Below are 5,474 nucleotides of genomic sequence, written 5' to 3'. Positions count from 1 at the left end.
ACATAGATGAGACAGATACTATGCGTTGATATTTAACATTAGCCACTATTAAATACAATAATACCGTACATTCTGTAACAGATTCCAAGCCGGTTGATTTGCTTGACTCCAAATATAGTAAAACAATTTCAAAAGTTAAAGAGAAAATTATGGAATCTCAAGAAAAACTACTAAGCAGAGCTAATAGGGATATACATCGTACATCCTATAAACCGGGAGACGTAGTTTTTATAAAAAGAAATAAACAATTAGATAACAAGTTTAATAAAATTTTTGAGGAAGGGACTGTCGAACGAGATCTAGGCACTACTGTCCTGATTAATGACAGAAAAATTCATAAAAGTAATCAGCGATAATTATTTTCTCTCGTTTTTTTTTTATTAGGCTACTACTATTTTGTAAACTTGCAACATCAAGGATCATAGATTACACACCAGCACATTTCATAGCGGTCACACATGGAAACGCCGTAATATATGAAAATTATTTTTACCTGCTACACTCAACCAACTTATCAGAATATGAGGAAATGGTTATGGACAACACACATTTTTTGATCACAACGTCTACAGTAAAGATATCCTAGTAAAGCAAACACAGGATATTCAGCGAATCAGAAAGACATTGCGGACCACGTCGATTTGCAAGATCGATCGACTTTATTGGATCAGCGCTAAAATTCGTAGCAGGAACCCCGGATCGTGACGATTTCCAATTGTTATCAACCAAACAGAATATGCTAATAGAAAATAATAATAGACAGACAAACATCAACTCTGTAATACAGAACCAAATTAACGAACTTACAGACAGAATAAACGACTTAAAGACAGCAAAAAATTCTGATAATTCTATCTCGAAAGATGAAGAAATTCTGAAACAACATATCATGAATAGAAATAATTATGTTATCAATCATTTAGATAATTTAGCTCTTTCCGTGGTCTTGGCAAAAAATAATATGATTAATCCACTTATCTTATCTATCTGATTGACTCTGAAAATGTACCACTTAGTTTAAATACCATATTAAGTGTATCCGATGTAAAAGTTTTACAAAATAAAGAAATCATTTTATATGTAATAAAAGTTCCTAGAATAAATAAATATTGTAACTATGTTAAGATATTTCCTGTTATTCATAATAATTCTATAATAAGTTTAGATATAGATGCGGCAGCGGATTGTGATGGCATTATGCAACCGATTCAAAATTGCTTAAATACTTCTATAGCAAACATCTGCAGCTCAGCAACATCATCTTGCCTGTCACAGTTATTAAATAATAACACAGCTGCATGTTCCACCGAATCATCACATAATCTACCATTAATTCAGCAGGTACAAGAAGGTACCATAATATTAAACGATGTTTCATCCACTACGGTTGAAGACGTTCATAAATTTAATATATCGGGCACATTCCTGATAACATTTAAAAATGAAATTACCATAAACGGCACAAAATACAAAGTCACAAAAAACATGACTGATCTCGAACCTCATGCCCCGAAATTTCTCGACATTAAGTTTCTGGAACATAACACGAAACTTTCTTTGCCATATCTTCACAGAATACATATTGAGAATACGAATCATATCTCAACACTAAGTGAAGAAATAAGTTTCCAAAAACGAAACTGGTGGCTCACTATTTTACTTGTATTAATTCTGGTAATAGCAGTAACAACATTTCTAATGGTTTGATCATGCAGAGAAAGAGTAAAATCAAAATCAATATTTGATGACATCATAAATCAATTAACTGGTCGAAACGGGGGCGTTGCGAATTTAAGAGAGGGAAGAGTTAATGCCGGTGTCACTTAATGTCACAAATACCTAATTAAGCTAAGGTTGCAGCGTCGAAAATATAATTCAATTCATGCTAAATAGCATGCAGGTGCTACTATCATCGCCCCTACCTGTTGCAGATGCAACGTGCATCGCAGACGATCGCATTTCTCGTGGGAAACTACGCGAGCAACAGTTCCTGTTGATGCTGCATATTTTATTATTAAGTTAGACTATAAGAACTAATGTAAGATTTTATTCAAATCAGTTTTTTATCAATCTTAGAAATAAACGGTTCGGAGTAATCCGAAAGGAAAGAAATCGTAAAGAACTCATTAATTTATACAAGCGGAGAGATAAATAGAACATGTTTAAATGTTTTTAAGAACGTCTGCCAGAACCGACAATGACCATGAATTGCAGTAGAAACCCATCAACAATAGAAGAGGTGTATATTATTATTCTACAAGCGAGGCATCAATCTTATACATATCGTGTGCCACCGTTTTCAAATTATCACAAAGGAAGTTTACCTAATTCTAGCAACGTGAATTTCAGCAATAATTTTAATCAAAACAGAGGTTATAATCCAAATTATTTGTAGCCCAAAATGGAAGGAAAATGTCAAAGTAATATTAAAGCTTTAGGGAAAGAAATTGTTATTCATAAGTTATGTAGATTTTCCATTTTTGAGTACAGAAATATTAATGTAAATTAATTAATGTAAAAAACTATTATTGCTCATTCCTTGAATGCGACATAAAGAACAAGTTTGATGGCATAATCGGAAATCATATTTTGGTAGAACTAAATTGTACAATTAGTTATTCAAAAAAAGTATTAATAACGAAAAATTCAGCAATAAAGATATATTTAAATGAAGAAGATGAAACTAACGAGATTAACAATATAAAATTATTTACTAATACATTAGAATACACATTTGGCAAAATAAAACAGATTATTTAACCCATTAAGTACCAGGCAAGTTTAAACTTGAAATTTTATGGTGAAATTTTCAGAAAGGTCTTATTTTACGTTCAAAATATTCCCTGCAAAATTAAATTTTTTTTTGAAAAGTAGTTTTCCGGAAAAGTGCCGTGTGATCAACCACACGCTGGGCCCCATAGCACATTTTTTTCTCTTCGATATTACAAACATTTTTATATGTGTTTTGTTCGCAAATATGGAATTCAGTTACTTTTATGATTAAGTATCTATCATTGTAAGTTGTATAAAGTACTAGTAAGTATAAAATTCAATGTTTTATGCTTTTCAAACAATTATTAATCAAAAAAATATATTTGAATTATTACATATGAATTATATTATATAAAATAAATAAGGTTACTTGCGTCATTGTCTACGATCAATGTAATATTATTTGTTTTCATAGAAAATTTTAAAGCAATTTTTTACATGACCACTTTTCACATATAAAAACGGTGGTTTTGGTAAATTTCCCGGAAGATAAACATCTTCTGCAGCACTGTGACTTTTGTTTTTCAAATCATCGAAAGCGGTAGCTTTTGTAATGAACATTGAGTTCTTTGATGGAAGACGAAGGTTTCTGGTAATGAAGTTCTTGTAGTCTAACTGAGGCATCGGTTTTGTGTTGGTAGAAGCAGCGACAAAGCAATTTAGTTTCCAAGCATTTACTACAGCGCTATCTAAACACTGTACCTATAATGGCCACCACCCCTTTTTGCTTCTATTCCCGATATGATAGTTATGCAACTCCGTTGTCATTAAATCGACGCCGCCCATGTGTCCGTAGTAACTGTTGATAACTTGAGACTGCGGGACATCAACCTTTTATTCTCTCTGCAATAGCGTTGCACACTTACTATGGATTCAACGGAATCATACAGTATGTTGCTATGGATACTTACAATGGCTCAATGATTCCTTTACAACAAATGCACCGATTCCCAATTGTTGTATTTGTCAGTTGCACTGGAGTATGACAGAAACTGGAAGATATACCCACTATCCAAAGAAAGTGTTCATAGCTTATAACCGAAACGTATTGGTTTTACAAGTTCCAATGTGAATAGTTGCGACTCAGGCATTTCTACAAGACCACCATAATCTTGTACATTTGATTCGTATACAACTTCAATAGTACCTAAATATCATCTCACAATTAGACACGCGAAATTCAAAAAAGGGAACAAAATTTTAAAGTCGCATGTAATGTTTATTGATATTTCATCATCGTCAATCATTTCATTGTCTGATTCACCAGCAACATTATCAGGTGGCAAACATTATTATTCAATAGGTAGCGGAGTGTCACTTGGCACTAACGAGTCATCTTTGCTCCAATTGTCAATAATATGCAATAGTTCCTGATTTCTTAGATATCTTAGGCACGACATTATAATTTTATTTACAGTAAAAAATTAACGACAGAACTTTTTGCATGAACAAATGTAAGCCTTATATTAAACAATCAAATTCAGACTAACTCAACTAGCAATTAAATAACAAAATAGACTTATTACTATTATACATAGTAAAAAACACAAGTTTAAGTTAATTAGAAGAGTATTATATTTATTAGAGAGATTGCTCTCATTTTATTTCATTACCTAACGACAAACATTTATATGGCATTGTTTCATCATTATATTGTTATGGGACCCAGCGTGTGATTCACCACACGCCTTTTTTCGCCGGCGTCTGGTGGCAAGTAACTGTTACTAAGGCGCAGCCAAAGATTACGAAAATTATATTTGGACTTTTGTGAACACATATTATAACAAATATATTAGTTTTTATTTCTATTTATTTTAATTTTCATTTAATTAAAAAAAGCATTTTTTTGGACACTTTTTATTTCGGACCAGGTAAACTCATGAACAGATGAAAACTGTTCGAAATATGTATTTTTATGTTATTAAGATATCAAACTAAGTAACAAAAATAAAATACATTGAATTAATTACTAATATAAATATTTTTAAGAAGTTTTCAAAGTTAGCCGTGTGCTGTACCACACGGAGGTACGAAATGGGTTAAATAGAAAAAATTCATAAATACTTAAGTCAATTATTGTTGAAAATTATAAAGTTTTTGATAATGACATTAATGGCAAATTCTCCTTTACAAATGAAATCAATCACAAAATAATAACAAAAAATGATGTACCAATCTACTCAAAGTATACAGATACCCTCAAATATATAAAAATGAAATATATAAGCAAATAAAAGAAATGTTGGGTCAGGGAATAATCCAAGAATCGCATAGTCCATATAATAGTCCCATTTGGATAGTGCCAAAAAAAATCAGTGCAATGAGAAAAAATGACGAATAGTAATTGACTATCGCAAACTTAAAGATGTAATAATTGAAAACAGATTTACAATTCCGAATATGGACGACATATTTGACAAATTAGGAGATTTAAGTTCTTCTCAACATTGAATCTGGCAAAAGGATTTCACCAGATTGAAATGCATCCAAATGATTTATCAAAAACTGCATTCTCAAACTGCGAATGGGCACTACGAGTTCTTGCGTATATTATTTGGCCTGCGAAATGCTCCTTCTACATTTGAAAGATTAATGAATTGTGTTTTAAAAGAATTTATTGGGAAAAATTGTCTTGTTTATTTAGACGATATCATCATTTTCTCTTTAAGCATAGAAGAACATTTTGACTCACTTAATAAAAT

The 5,474-nt window shown here is 31.4% G+C and overlaps 1 protein-coding gene across 1 annotated transcript; it reads left to right on the top strand.

The window, feature by feature from the left end:
- Positions 1-677: 677 nt before the first annotated feature.
- LOC119663208 lies at positions 678-982 on the top strand (the record flags this gene model as incomplete). Its single annotated transcript, XM_038072865.1, is given in 1 exon segment — positions 678-982. A coding segment is annotated over 1 exon segment (246 nt), but the record flags the coding sequence as incomplete, so codon positions are not given.
- Positions 983-5,474: the final 4,492 nt, after the last annotated feature.

This window comes from Teleopsis dalmanni, unplaced genomic scaffold, assembly GCF_002237135.1.
Source record: "Teleopsis dalmanni isolate 2A unplaced genomic scaffold, ASM223713v2 unscaffolded_contig_0216, whole genome shotgun sequence".
Classification (NCBI taxonomy): domain Eukaryota; kingdom Metazoa; phylum Arthropoda; class Insecta; order Diptera; family Diopsidae; genus Teleopsis; species Teleopsis dalmanni.
This window is presented reverse-complemented; position numbering and strand designations above follow the sequence as displayed.